Consider the following 13686-nt stretch of genomic DNA (forward strand, 5'->3'; position numbering starts at 1 on the left):
GCTGACCTCGCCGGGGCGGGGCCGCGGAGACGCGCCCCGGAGCGGCCCTGGGGGTCTTGCTCCAGCTCCAGCTCCAGCTCCAGCTCCAGCTCGGGGCTGACCTCGCTGGGGCGGGGCCGGGGATGCGCCCCGGGGCGGCCCTGGGTCGGGGGGGGTCTTCCTGCCCTTCCAGCTCCAGCTCCAGCTCCGGGCTGACCTCGCTGGGGCGGGCCGCGGAGATGCGCACCCGGGCGGCCCTGGGGAGGGGTCTTCCCGCGGGTCCAGCTCCAGCTACAGCTCGGGGCTGACCTCGCCGGGGCGGGGCGGTGGAGATGCGCCCCGGGGCGGCCCTGGGGGGTCTTCCTCCAGCTCCAGCTGCAGCTCCAGCTGCAGCTCCAGCTCGGGGCTGACGTCTCCGGGGCGGCTGACACCACCCGGCTGACATCACTGGGGCGGGGCCGCGGCGCCCACAAAAGGCGGCGGGCGAGCGCAGCCTTCAGAGCCGAGCATGAGCAGCCACAACAGCTCGGGGCCCCTCACCCTGGGCCCGCCGGGCCAGCTCCTCCTGCAGCCGCTCTGGGACCAGGTGCGCGCCCGGGCCGCGCTGGCGCAGTCGCCGCCGTTCGCGGTCCTCTTCTCCATCACCGCCTACCTGGGCTGCTGCCTGCCCTTCGTGCTGCTGGACCTGCTGTGCCCCCGCGTGAGCGCGCTGCGGCGCTACAAGGTGCACCCGGACTGCGGGCCGTCGGCGCGCCAGCTGCTGGGCTGCCTGGGCCGGACCGTGTGCCAGCATGCCGCCCTGCTGCTGCCCGCCTCGCTGCTGCACTGCGCCCGCGGCCCGGTGCCCTGGCCCCGTGAGGCCCCCGAGCTGCCGCAGCTGGTGCGCCACGTGCTGGGCTGCCTGCTGCTCTTCGACGCCGAGGTCTTCGCCTGGCACGTGCTGCACCACAGGGTGCCCTGGCTGTACCGCACCTTCCACAAGCTGCACCACCAGCACGCGGCCTCTTTTGCGCTGGCCACGCAGTATATGGGCGCCTGGGAGCTGCTCTCCCTGGGCTTCTTCCACGTGCTGAACGTGGCGCTGCTGCAGTGCCACCCGCTGAGCGTGCTGGCCTTCCACCTGCTCAACATCTGGCTGTCGGTGGAGGACCACTCGGGCTACGACTTCCCTTGGTCCACGCACAGGCTGGTGCCCTTCGGCTGGTACGGCGGCGTGGCCCACCACGACCTGCACCACTCGCAGTTTAACTGCAACTTCGCCCCCTACTTCACACACTGGGACAGAATCCTGGGGACCCTGCGGTCCGCTCCAGCCAAGTGACCCGCGCCCTCCCGGTGCTCGACGGCCGGGGCACTTCACGCTCCAGTGGGGAGAAATATGCCCGGGCTGCTCTGTTCTGTGTTGGTTTTTTTGTAAGTAATTTATTGCCTGATGGAGATTTATGGGTGAAATCCGAGGTGTTTTCACCATCTGGTGAAGTGATTTATATCATCCTTGTCTATGACAGTTGTATTCTTGGACTGAAATTCTAGCTCGCTTCCATAGCCTTGATTCCTGGGTATGTTAGACACTCATCACCGGCATATTTAAATCATCTCACAAAGGACTCGATTGTAGGACAAGGACTTGGCTGTGCTCGCACGTGCCACAGAAAGAGGTGAAAATGACATATTTTTATGGAGAATAGGATCTCTGACTCTATTAGCAATGAAATATGTTCCTGCTGGACAGTGATCGCAATTGTTGTAACTCTAGTATTTTTTCATATGACTGTATATTTATATTGAAAGAATTATTATTTGTACTTTAAAAAAGAAAAGAAAAACCAGATCATAAACCAAACAAGTACTGGCTGCTGTTTCACTGGCATTGAAATACGAAAACCGGAAGAGGGAGCTGGGGTGGCAGGTGTCCCTCAGAGCCTCCATCAGCCACGGGCCGAGAGGAATCTGGGTGACGGGGTGTTCTGTAGGGGATTTGTGGGGGTGTTCTGGGGGGATGTGTAGGAGAGACAGGCCAGAGAAGGGGTCAGTTTGTCTGTTTGGGTCTAGCAATCTCACGGAGGGAGAACCGCTGTTCTTCTGAATGGTTTTCAGCTGATGTCTGCGTAACAGGCAACTCAAAGAATTACCCTCTCAAGTTTTAGAGAGATTAATTAACGCCGCTCAACCATTTGATTATTTGGAGGAGAGCAGTGTTGGGGGATGCGTAGAATCAGCAGAGTGCCTTGCTTTGCAAAACTGGTGAGTGCGAGCGTGTGCCTTAGAGGGGCTGATACCTACAGAGGAGACTCTGAGTCGGCCCTCGTTTTTATGGATGTTTCTAGCATAAGTGACCCTCGCAGCTGCTGCAGGCTCTGCAACTGGGGATTTTGGGGTATTCACTTTTCTTAAGTCAAGACATACATGCAAATTACCCCTTTCTCAAAGAGAAAAAAAAAGTGAAATTTGGCCTCAGGCCCCTGGTTCCTCATTTGTAAAAGGGGATTGTGTTCCAGATGTTCTGGGGATTACTTGCCACGGTAAATGTCCCTATTCCCGACCACACACCTGCTACCCATTATGTACCCCAGCCAGCTGCTGCCTGCTTGTTCTCATTCTATCTTTGGAATTGGGTTATACAGGCTAAAGTAAAACATTGAGACCGTTTAGATAGAAAAGCATAAGGAATGGGAACTTTGCATGTAATTCTAGGCTCATTATATACGGACTAAACGGTCTTGTTTAAAGGTGGAAACATCCATCTAAAGACCCGGTTTCCGCAGCCTGCCAGATGAGACTCCCGAGAAGAGGCCTCCCCCCGCCCCCTCCCCCCCCACCCTCCCAGGCTGGCAAGATGCAGCAGGATGCCTGGCCACTCTGCGGATTTTCCTACGTTCCCTCCAATGCGTGGGCTCTCTTGGCTTCTTCACTACCTCCTCCCGAGCCTGCAGAGGGTCCATGCCGGTCTTAGGGATTCTCTTGATGCGTAAAAGCGAGGTCCGTGAAAACAGGCCATGAGATGTAGGTGGAATGGGCTGCGTTGGAGGGAGTATGAGGGCAACACACTGGACGGAGAGGGAACAGAAGAGCGGGCAGGCGTGGAGTACGTGGTATGGCTATTAGCTGTTCCGAGCAGCTCTGGGCACCCCCCGAATTGCCTCCAAATCTGGACTAATGACAGCTTATCACAGCTCACTCTCAGAATTTTTTGAAAATGTTTTGTGTTGTCTCACTGTAGAAGGGAATTTTTGCATTTCGGGCAAGCTGTATCCGTGGAAATTATCTAGGGTTAGAAACATTTTGTCTAAATCGAGCTCTTAATGGTTTTTAATACCTTGGGAGGTGAGGTAGGGGAGTGGAGAGGATGAGCGGTTTTTCAGCTAGTTTAATAGCCCAGGAATAATAATAGTGAAAAACCTCACATCTGCACGCACTTTCACACTTTGTTCCACTTGCTCCTCACACTCTAAGGGAGGTAGGATGGCCCCTATTATTATCATTAGGATCGCCATCCCATGTTACGGATGACGAATTGCTACCTGCACAGGTTAAGTGACTTGCTCCTGACACTTTTTTTAGATTTTATTTATTTATTCATGAGACACACAGAGAGAGAGGCAGAGACGCAGGCAGAGGGAGAAGCAGACTCCCTGCAGGGAACCCGACGGGGTACTCGATCCCGGGACCCCAGGGTCACGGCCTGAGCCGAAGGCAGACGCTCAAGCCCTGAGCCACCCAGCGGCCACACTGCTTTGCTGTGGGTGTCCCTGGATTTGGAGCTGGGGAAAGCAGGTGAGGCCAGTGCCCGCAGGCCCCCAGAGAGCAGCCGCAGGTCAAGCTCCATTTCCCGTATCCCTCACTGCACGGGGGCAGGAGCACAGACGCTGCAGCCGGACTGCCCTGGGGGAAGCGTGTCCCTGGGACCTAGCTAGCTGAGTGACCCTGGGCAGATTACTGAGCCTCTCCGCCTGGCCTCCCTGTCTGTGAAATGTGGATCATCACGGAGCTCACCTCCCGTGGTTTCTGCGGGAGGTTCTGAGGTGCGTGCAGGGCTACATGGACTGGGGTGGAGGGGGGTCTTGGCTGCGTTTGTTGGCTGCAGTGGGTGCTTCAGGAAGCCAGCAGCAGGGCGGCCCCGCGGGGACCGGGCCTCCCAGCCACACGCTTGAGCTCTCCTGCCCCGTAGGGGACCAATGCAAGCCCAGGGTTTGATCCTGCCTTACCTGGATCTTTAGGGCTAAAGGTTCGGAAAAGAGAAGTCTGTGTTTGCTTCTTGCTCCTCACCTCTGAGACCTCCCACCCCTCCTTCTTCCAGGAGCGCCCATTCCTGGGTACCTGCTGTTTCCCCATCGATCCAATCCAGTGATTTCTTCTCCTTGCTTTCCCATCTTCCTGCCTTTTTGTCTCTCTTTGGTTATCCAGCCTCTTCTTGGAACATGGCTCTTGCTTGGTTTCAGTGAGGTTGCTCCAAGCTGCTTTCCTTCCTGAGTCTCTAGTTTCCACGCGTGGCGTAGCACGGAGGCCAGCCTCAGCCTCAGGGTGTTTCTCTTCTTGCTAAAAAAGCATTGACTCTGTATGTGTAGGTCAGATGGGTAGTAGGTGTAGGTCAGGGTGTGGGTCATTCGTACCAGCTTCTAGTGCAGATCTCCAAATCGCCGCTCACAGAGTCGCACACACACACAATGCATAATAGGCGCACCTGTATGTCCATGCGCATGTATACACTGCATGTGGAGACACCCTGAGGGTACACGCGACACACAAACTACATAGGTCAGCACACCATTATGTGTCCGTAGGCGTGGTTTGCATAAACACCATCACACGCACGCACAGGCACAAGCACACAGGTATTCACACATCTGCATGTACACACCCAGTATAGACATGTACTCCCTCCTCTCTGTCTCTACCACTTTTTTTTTGAGATTTATTTATTTATTTGAGAGAGAGAGTGAGTGGGGGAAGGGGCAATGTGGAGACTCTCCAAGGAGACCGCTGCCCAGCGCGAAGCCAGACGCAGGGCTCCATGTCACGAGCCTGAGATCACAACTTGAGTCGGTGCTTATCCGACTGAGCCACCCAGGCAGGCCCACACACTACCCAGCGTGGCCTGGATCCGGGAAGCTTTGCCATCGCCCTGCCCTTCCCCGTCGGGTCCTCATTCATCTCTAGTGCAGCCCGGCTTCCTAGCGGGGACCACACTCCCGACACGCAGTCTCCGTTGGGCGGGGGCCCAGGATGCCCAGCCAGCACGGGCGCCTAATCTAAGGCAGCACGCACTCCAGCGGAGGGTGTTCGCAGGGTGCTGAGAACCCGGGCACCTGGGTTTGAAGAATGGAGCTCAGGGAGGATTTGTCCGTGTTCACAGGCAGGGCAGGGCGGGGAGCGCTAAAGGGACCTGGGCGCCCAGCGAGGAAGCGGCGGCTCGGGGACAAAGGGCTGCAGGGGCTTGGCACCGCTTGCCCACCTGCTGCGCCCGGGCCGGGCCGGGCGACGCGGGGCTGCCTGGCGGCCAGTCGGTTTATCGTGAGCCCACGGGTGCGTGAGTGAGCCGACCCCGGGGTGGAAACTCTCCTGAGAAGCTCCGGCTGTGTTCTCCAGGCAGCCGTTCCTTCGGGTGAGGGCCAAGCCCCCAGATGCTAAGCAGAGGACGGATGTGGTTCCATCTGGTGGATGAGGGCGACTGAGACGCAGTACCGGCTCCTGCGTCGGGGCCCCTGCAGGCCCGGCTCCAGGCCCCACTCCTCTGCCTGCAAGCTCTGTGAGTGCAAACAGGCTACTGCATCTAAGACCCAGTTTAAAAAAAAAAAGGGCGGGGGGGGGGATTGTGCACAATAAGGAGGGTATTTGGAGAATTTCACGCCCTGCCACCAATGGAGCAAACCCTCGGGGTAGCAGCTCCTCCGTCACCAGCTGTGGGGAAAGCATCAGGGCTGCAGTCGGGACCTTGTCACCTTGCTCCCAAGGTGACCATGGCAGGTAAGCGGGGGAGGAATGGGTCTCTGTCCTGAAAGCAGCACAGGCTCAGGGAAGGGACGGCGTGAGGGAAGCGCGGCCTCCGCCTCAAGCCTGGACTTCCTCCCGCCAGGGATGCAGCCGGGCCACCCTGGCGTGGGCTGCAGACCAGAGCCACTGGCCCGGGCCCTGTCTCTCTTCAGCCAGGAGGCACGAAATGGTCTTTGAAAGTTAAAAAAAAAAATAAAATAAAAGTTAGTGTGAGCAAAATTTTTAGACAAAAGCCCAAGGGCATTTCCTCCCTCTAAATATCTTTGGCCTATTTCCTTTTTCTGTACTTTTTGATCATGACTCAAAGCAAGAAGAGAAACTGAAGCTGCCTTGCCCAGCGGCCGGCTCGGGGCTTGGGGCACGGGGCATGGGGTTCTCCCCTGCCCACCTGGCCTCCCCTTGGGCAGCCACTCTGCCCTCCCTGCCCGAGAGAGAGGCCTCGGGAGGAAGGGGTCGTGTCCCACGGATCCGGATTCCCTGGAGAGCACGGCCAGCATGGCTGCAGGGCTCGGGCCAGCAGCTGTCGCGGAGCTCCCTGCTCTCCCATGTGACGGGAATCTTGAGCCCTCGGAACATCAGTTTTCCTTTCTGTGACATGGGCGGAGGTTGGGGTACGTGCAAAGTAGGGGGCCTACTTCCCAGGCTGCCAGGCGACCTCAGGGGACAGTGGGAGGACAGTGGGGGACCCCGGGTGTGTCAGGAAGGCACCCAGGCCACGGCCTCCTGTCTACCCCCGATGCCACCTTAGGCCTTCCCTGCCAAGCCTGGCCTCGAGGCTTTTGCCTGCAGCCCTTCCCTGAACTCCTCTCCTCAGCAGCCCAGGCTCTGCCCCCCATGCCGCGTCTTGGGGGAATCCGGGGGGGGGAGTGACTGGGGGTGAGCAAGGCGAGTTCGCAGAATGGGGGGGTGGAGTGTGCAGGCAGGAGGGGTGTGGGTGGGAGAGGGCTCTTCCTTCCTCCTGTGTGGGGACCTGGACGGATGCACGCCCTGCGCCCCGTGCTGCAGCTGGCTGCAGAAAGAGCTCGGCAGCCAGGGCCTTAGAAAGACGCCCCATGCCCTTGGACGCTAAGTGGAAGGAACACCCCTGCCAGCACTTGGAGTTCCCAGCTAAGTGGCGGGGGCGGCTCACCCCGGGCCGTGGGCTTGATGTGTCTGAGTCCAGCAGGGCCCGGGAAGGGAGCCCGTGCGCTGCCCTAAGGAGACTCTAGCAACGCGGAGGCAGGCTCCCTGTTTCCTGCTGTGGAACCTGAGGCCCGGGCATGGGCAGTGCCTTCCCCTGGATCACAGCTGGGCTGGAGCTGAGGACTGTGCCGCCCCTGCGCCTCCCTGCAGGTGCCCCCCTCGGGGTCCTCAAAACCCCTGGGGGCTCCCTCCCGCTGAGCAGCAGAAACGTGGTGAGCGGCCACGGCCTAGAAAGGGCCGCAATGCATACTGTTAGTCACTTGCACAAACACCACATAAACAGCTCTGCTGATTTTTGGCAACTCAGGTGCAGTGTTTATTCCCCCCTGGGCTGAGCTCCACCCCACCACATACCTTTGCGGGTACTTGGTGTAAACTTTTACTGCATCCCTGTGACCCCGGACAACCTCTGTTTCGACAACGCTTAAGAAAGCAGCCCCGTCCTGAAGCCCAGTGAACTCAGCAATGAACGGGGAGGGCGGGGGCCCCCCCGCGATCCATGCAGGACGAGGATGGATTTTAAAATAACAATGAGAAGTAAGGGAGGCCTGACAAAAGAAGTGTGCATCTGTGGTTCTATTTACATGAAACTCCAGAAAATGCAAGTGAGTCCATTGCAACAGAGGCGGACCTGTAGTTGTTCAGGGAAGGGAGAGAGCCTCGGAGATACATCACCCAGGGCACGAGGAAACTTTCAGGGAAGAGGGTTATGTTCACCACCTTGATTGTCGTGCTGGTTCCATGGGCATATACACATGTCAGATTTATCCAAATGGATACTTTAAATATGTGTAGTTTATTGTACGTCAGTTATGTTGGTGATGACGATGACAATGATGATTTACCATTTATGAATTTTAGCTTTGGGGCCAGTTTACCACGAGAAAACTACGGCAGAGGATTTCATGATACCATCATAAGCAAGCATACGCCTACAGAGTGTAAGGTCCGTCCTTTGCCCATCTGTACCCCTGACCTATCGGGAACCGTCACCATCACAAGAAGCCCACTTGAGAGCCTACAAAACCTCAGACCCCTTTCTCTGAGCCCCTCCCCCTGCTCTCCACACGTACACAGACAGGCTAGGCTCCTGCAGCCATGTGGTACTATGCGATCCCTCTCTCGTGGTCACAGTTTGGGGGACCTGGGTTGGAAATCTGTTTCACATCGGAATAAATGGATCACACGACACGTGAACAAGGGGGTCGAGATGACCACGTTGAGGCTGCCATCTTGGATCATGTGAATGGAGACGCTGCGGAAGCTCATCTACAGAACAAAGGAAGGGCGAGTAGGTTATCAGGGAGGAGAGACGAGACACACATGTCCCTGGACGAGATGAAGGGAGGGAGAGTAAGAGGAGCCAGCTGCTCTGGTTCCTGATGGATCTCACACCAGGCCCTGGGGTTAAGCCTGCCCTGTCTCCTGCCTTTGCATTTCATGACTTTCCCTAAGATGCCTCTTCTTGGCTGTTCAGACGTCATTGTGGTTCTCATATGCAAAGAGAACGTTGGCCAACACACAGGGGCTGGGGCACCCTTCTGCATTTAGGTGGAAGGAGGAAACCCCTCTGGTGCCAACCAGGCTAGGAGTCACGGGTGGTTGTCACCAGTGGATGCTAAACAGATACCTCCTATGCGACGGCTGGAGGTGGTGGGAGTGGAATCAATGTGTGGCCTTTCTCGATTGGCTCCTTTCAAGTAAAATAATGTGTTTGAGGTTCATCCATGTTGTTGCATGTATCAGTGTCTATTCCTTTTTATTGTCAAATAATATTTGATTGTACGGATAGACTGCATTTTGTCTCTCTAGTCACCAGTTGCCGGACATTTGGGCTGTTTCCGTCTTTGGCTCCTATTGTGAATAACGCGGCTATGAACATTCATGTAGACTTTTTTTGTGGGGATCTATGTTCTTATTTCTCTTGGGCTTAACCAGGAGCAGAATTGTTGGGCCATATGGTAACACTAAATGTTGAGAAATAGCCCCCGTGTTTTCAAAGCAAATGCATTATTTCTCATTCCCACCAGAAATGTGGAGTGTTCCAATTTCTTCACATCCTCCCAATCTCTGCTATTTTCATTTTTAAAAATTATAGCTATTCTCGTGGGTGTAAAGTGGTCTTTCATTGTAGTTTGATATGCATTTCCTTAATGACTAATGATGTCAAACATTTGCTCATGTGCTTACCAGTCATTTGTAAATCTTCTTTGAAGAAATGTCTGTTAAAGTCTTTTGCCCTTTTATTTTTGGTCTTTTGCTATTGAGTTGCAAGAGTTCTTTATATATTCCAGACATTACACCTTTATCAGATATGTGATACACAAATACTTGAGCATATTTAAGACAGATTTAAGTTTTTGTCGGGGTGCCTGGGTGGCACAGTGGGTTAATCATCTGACTCTTGGTTTCCGCTCAGGTCAGGATCTCAGGTCATGAGATCGAGCCCTGTGTCGGGCTCTGTGCTGAGCTCGGAGCCTGCTTAGGTTTCTCTCTCTCTCTCTCTCTCTCTCCCTCGGCCCTTCCTCTCCCTATCCTCTCTCTCTCTTTCCAAAATACATAAATCTTTAAATAAATAAAGTCTTTCTCTACTCAATCCACAGAGTGTGCTTCATTAGGAACAGTGTCTTTTAGCTGCTTTCCCCTCCTGTGGTTGTTTCTTTGCATGGCTTATAATTTTTGTGAAAAGCAGACATTTCAAATATTGCGGTGTGGCAGTTCCATAAATGCTTCTAATTGCAGACATGTCTATTTTTTCTTTTAGTTCTATCAGTTTTTGCTTCGTGTATTTTGAACTCTGTCTCATGAGGTATAGAAATATCTAGAATTATTACACAGCCCTAATTTATTGAACACCGACTCTGTGGCAAGTGTTCTCCTCCCTGCTTTCCCTAGGTAGCCTCCTTCCTCTGCTAAAAGTATATTCAGGGGACATCTGGGTGGCTCAGGTGTTGATCTCAGGGTCATGAGTGAGTTCAAGCCCTCTATTGGGCTCCATGCTGGGCAGGGAATCAAATTTTTTTTAAAAAGTGTATTTAGTAGCCACAATCTCAGTTTTAGAGAGGAAAATCAATGCATGAAGCCTTACACAGCAGGAGGAAAACCTAAGCAGTTAGCAAGAGTCCTGGTTTTCACTAGTGTGTCATGTTAATGGGTGGTGATTCCAACTTTGGGCCAGGCCAGGGGAAGCGATTGTAGTCTCCCTTGAAAATTTGGCCCTTTTGTTGCAGTTGAACTTGTTCCCATTTTGGCGCATCACACACACACCTATTATCAAGATGAGAAAACAACACGCTTTTCCTGGTAAAATAGAAGTAATTAAGGTTGGAGCCAACTTTTGAATTCCTCGTTTCTGTTCTTCTCTTGTAATTTCTGTGAGGCCTGAGAGAGCTGATCAATGTCTTCCTGTCCTTGGGGTTGCACAAAAGCAGTCCCGAAGTGGCCGGTGAGAAAAAAGGAAGTGTCTTAAATAGATCTCTGTTAATGAGTTCATAAAACCCGCTGCTAAAGCAGCTCAGTGGCTCACCCGCTTTGCCGATCAAGCTTCCTTCAAGTGCTTCCCCCGAAGCCCGTTTGTTTCTTGCTGAATCGCTCAGAGAGAGAGAGCATTGACCTTTAAGTCAAAAGCAGGGATTTGAGTTTTGGCTTTTCGCTCCGTGACTTTGTGACTTCGAGAAAGTGACTTAAGGAATCTGTAAAATGGATCTGCTAAGAGTGTTGTAAAGGCCGTTTTGATAGTAATATGTGAAATGCTACTTAAATATGGGGTCCTGTTATTACTATTATCTTTCTTTATAAATAGAGGAAGCCCACTTCCTTCCGTGTCTGCTTGGCAGTCAGAGTCAATACTGATAATTGTCATTTCTGAGTTCCTTCCATGGGACAGGCACTTTTATTTACATGGAGTCGTTTGGCCCTCATTGACCCATCAACCTTGTAGGATCTTGCTCGTCGTATCCTTTTTCTACAGAGGATATTGAGGCTCAGAGTGGTTTATGTGCCTTGCCCATAATCATGCCCAGAGTGTGTGTGGAAACCAGGACACAAAGTCGATTTTAAGCAAAGCTGCTCTTCCACACACCTCTCCTCTGCTTCATCCCTGAAAATGGCAGAAAGGCTCTCCCGAGCCTGCCATACACAACCCTGCAGGTTGCACACTGAACGCCTCCAGGGAGTGTCATTTTCATAGATATCAACTCGAATGCCTCCCCCCCACCACCACGGAGGTGTGCAGTGTTCCATACACGGTCCGTATCAGAAGGCTCTGGAGCATTTAGTGGGCGTTGTTCAGACAGCTGCAACCACATCTTGAACCCTGCATCCCCTCTTGCAGTTGTTCTTGGAGGTACTTTCCACACTTAAAAATCTGAGTAAATGACCTGAAGGCACCTGACCACACTACCTCTTCGCGTGTGCTGTGACTTTCTCAACATGATGATGCTACAAGTGCCTTCTTGGCATTCGCCTTCCACGTGTGCCGACGGTGCCTGCTACCCTCCGAGAAGTGGCTGTGAAAGAACTGCCTCACTGATTTGACCGTAGGATGCCAGGACACCGGCAAAAGTGACATACTTTCTTCGAGTTCATCTTCAAAGATTTCCTTCGTCTACTTGTATACTTAGGCCACTTTTTAGTGTCTTAGAGGCAGTCTCCTGTGAGATAAACTCCCTTATGTCTCACTTCCAGAAAACGCGGCTTAGCACGGCTCTGTGCACTGACTTTCAGTGGATCTGAGCAAGATCTGGGGTCTGGGCTAAACACACTTAAAGATCTTATCTAATCAGCTCAGTAATAGAAAAAGATTATTCTACTTCTCTTACCTGTCTATAGGGTTTTATAGAATGTGCTCACTCACAGTCAGGAGCCTTGATCTGTGAAGTTGGATGCATGGATAATTTTATGTCTTGCAAAAGACAAATCTGAAAGACAAGATTAGAGACGTCCAGCACGATGTCTAGTTCACAAAGCAAATAAGAGTCTGGACCACGTTTGAGCTTTCCTTCCCGGATTCCCATAGCAATCACTGCATCCATTTGGAGGTCACAGAGGCTTAAATCTTTTGCGTTTTTCAATTCCTAAGAGAAAAGATTCGCTACAGAAACGTTGTGGAGAACATTATTTAAAGCCTCTCCAAATTATCACAGTGATTTTAAGCTAAGTCCAGTGAGCATTCCAGCAGAATAAGTCCATGTCTCTGTCAGCTACCTCTTCCAGAAATAGCCCTTTCTGGAATTCTCTACCCCATTAGAGTCAACATACAAGAGTCAACAAAAACAGTAAAGGGCAGAAGTCCAACTGTCGTCTGTTAAGAATTGCTTCAACAAGAACTAGCTCCAAACCAAGCAGGTGTTCCTAACCCTGCATGACCTACAGAGCAGTAAGGAGGAAGAGCCCAGACGGAGCCGACTATTGGTCATCACTCGGCCAGATGACGATGCTATATTCATTCTCAGAGACTTGGAGATCATTTAATCCCCTCAGAAAACCGTGCTTATGCTGCCAAGTGGTCCCCTCTCCTGCTCTTAGTGTCTTAAACTGTGGTCTCCATGGGGGCACGAGTCTTTTACGTCTAAATGTGTATGTTGATAGAACCACATACATTAATGCACATCACAAACTGGTGACAAAGAGGGCCTTCTTGCTCTCTTTCAACATCTAAGTTCTCCTGAACAACTGAATGAGCTTGAGGTAGGCTGCTCTTGATGTGAAAGGTAAATAGTATTTTTGAAAATAGATACGTCTTCTAATTCAGTGGAAGCTGATGCCGGTCCACAGTTCAAGGGGTTGTTGTTGAGTACAGAAATCAGACTGGGAGGGGTTGGAGTGAAAGAGAGAATTCAGGAGATGGAGACTTAAGTTTTAAGGTTTCCAAATTCTTTGTGTGGCTTGACATGATTCCAAAAATGTTTCCAAGTGAAATACAAAGGCAGTAGTTCCACTGAATATTAGTGTTTCTGCCTCCAGCTCCCTCGAGGGCATCGCCTTTAATCAAATCTTAGCTGGTGGGGAAAAAGTTTACAACATGTAAGCACCATTTGAAGCGTTCCTTCTGGTTAACCAGAAACATTGAACAAGACAAGAAGGGAATGGAACGGAATGGAATATAGCATGGGAAGTTCTTTGTTGGAGATAAATTCTTGAAATGTATCTGTCCTAAGGTGATGGTTTGCCATCTTTCTTCTTTGTCTTCATTGAAATTCCATGTGGTCGTGATAGAAAATGTAAATGGAGACAATTTGGAGCTTTTATGGTTGAATTGGAGGTGGTTACACAAGCCTACTTGATCTGTCACCCATACATCCCCGGGGAACATCTGAGGCACTTCAAGAGCTTGAAAGAACATAGTGAAAACCCAGTGGACTAGGGAATTTCTAGAATTTCACTGTGGGAACGAGGTGTTCGTTCTTGAGCGATTGCCAGAGGAGGTCAGGAAGAGAGCATCAGAGTGTGAAGTCATGATGGGAAGGATTCTAACTTACTTATTTCTATATTGTTGGTGACTAGCATAAGACTGGGGTCACGGCAGGTGCTAAT

General features: G+C 52.3%; 1 protein-coding gene across 1 annotated transcript; it reads left to right on the forward strand.

Annotated features, from left to right (window-relative positions):
• The first annotated feature begins 487 nt into the window (after positions 1–487).
• On the forward strand, positions 488–1815 carry CH25H (cholesterol 25-hydroxylase). Its single transcript, XM_055323244.1, has one exon. The coding sequence runs from the start codon at positions 488–490 to the stop codon at positions 1298–1300; it is 813 nt and encodes a 270-aa protein (XP_055179219.1). The 3' UTR covers positions 1301–1815.
• The last annotated feature ends 11871 nt before the right edge of the window (positions 1816–13686 follow it).

The sequence above is a fragment of the Nyctereutes procyonoides genome, unplaced genomic scaffold (assembly GCF_905146905.1).
Source record: "Nyctereutes procyonoides isolate TBG_1078 unplaced genomic scaffold, NYPRO_anot_genome, whole genome shotgun sequence".
In the NCBI taxonomy this organism is placed as follows: Eukaryota; Metazoa; Chordata; class Mammalia; order Carnivora; family Canidae; genus Nyctereutes; species Nyctereutes procyonoides.

What these genes read in the sequence shown, in the direction of transcription:
- CH25H (XM_055323244.1), top strand. Translation starts at nt 488, where the DNA reads ATGAGCAGCCACAACAGCTCGGGGCCCCTCACCCTGGGCCCGCCGGGC.